This window comes from Pteropus vampyrus, unplaced genomic scaffold, assembly GCF_000151845.1.
Source record: "Pteropus vampyrus isolate Shadow unplaced genomic scaffold, Pvam_2.0 Scaffold14, whole genome shotgun sequence".
Lineage (NCBI taxonomy): Eukaryota > Metazoa > Chordata > Mammalia > Chiroptera > Pteropodidae > Pteropus > Pteropus vampyrus.
This window is the reverse complement of record NW_011888795.1, coordinates 1,316,842-1,317,319: the sequence shown is the minus strand read 5'-3', so window position 1 is coordinate 1,317,319 and position 478 is coordinate 1,316,842. Positions and strand designations below refer to the sequence as shown.

Genomic DNA, 478 nt, shown 5'->3' with positions numbered 1-478 from the left:
TTTTTTTTTTTCCTAAAGGAATTTGGCATGGGCCCAGCCATCCAAGGGGGGCTCACAAAAACAGGAACTGAAGTCAAGCCACAGGAAGTCCCTTCTGGAATAGAGAGAGAGCACAATTGTCCATACCTGCTCCGAGTTTAGGGCTTCCCAATAGTTGTGCTGCAGAATAAAAAGAGAGAAAAGTATTGAATAGATTTTGCCACCATTACAGAGCAGAGCTCAGCATTTGCCTCTGTCTGCTCAGTGAGCCAGGAGGCAGGCCCTCTGATGGTCTGGGGGCAAAGGAACAGCTGACATCAGCAAGCGGAAAGGCGGCAGCTACTAGCAGCTACCATCTAGTTAAAATGATCAATAACATAATTGTGATAACTATAAAGAGCTGCAGGTGCTTGGAAAAATTACAACCCATACAGGTTTTTAAATTACTATTATTAGAAATTATTACTAGGTGTAATAATAATAATAATAATAATAATAA

The 478-nt window shown here is 41.0% G+C and overlaps 1 protein-coding gene across 7 annotated transcripts in view; it reads right to left on the bottom strand.

The window, feature by feature from the left end:
* TMEM44 (transmembrane protein 44) overlaps window positions 1-478 on the bottom strand; it is a 31,498-nt gene that overhangs the window by 4,719 nt on the left and 26,301 nt on the right. For 4 of the 7 annotated variants that reach the window (XR_897149.2, XR_002778070.1, XM_011381309.2 and 1 more), the window contains one exon: window positions 127-159. The exons of the other annotated variants lie outside the window; for them this stretch is intronic. Coding sequence is in view for 2 of the 4 variants with exons in the window: in XM_011381309.2 (XP_011379611.1) it covers window positions 127-159 (33 nt within the window). In the remaining 2 variants the exon portion in view is untranslated. The remainder of the gene's footprint in view (window positions 1-126; window positions 160-478) is intronic. 7 annotated transcript variants of the gene reach the window in all.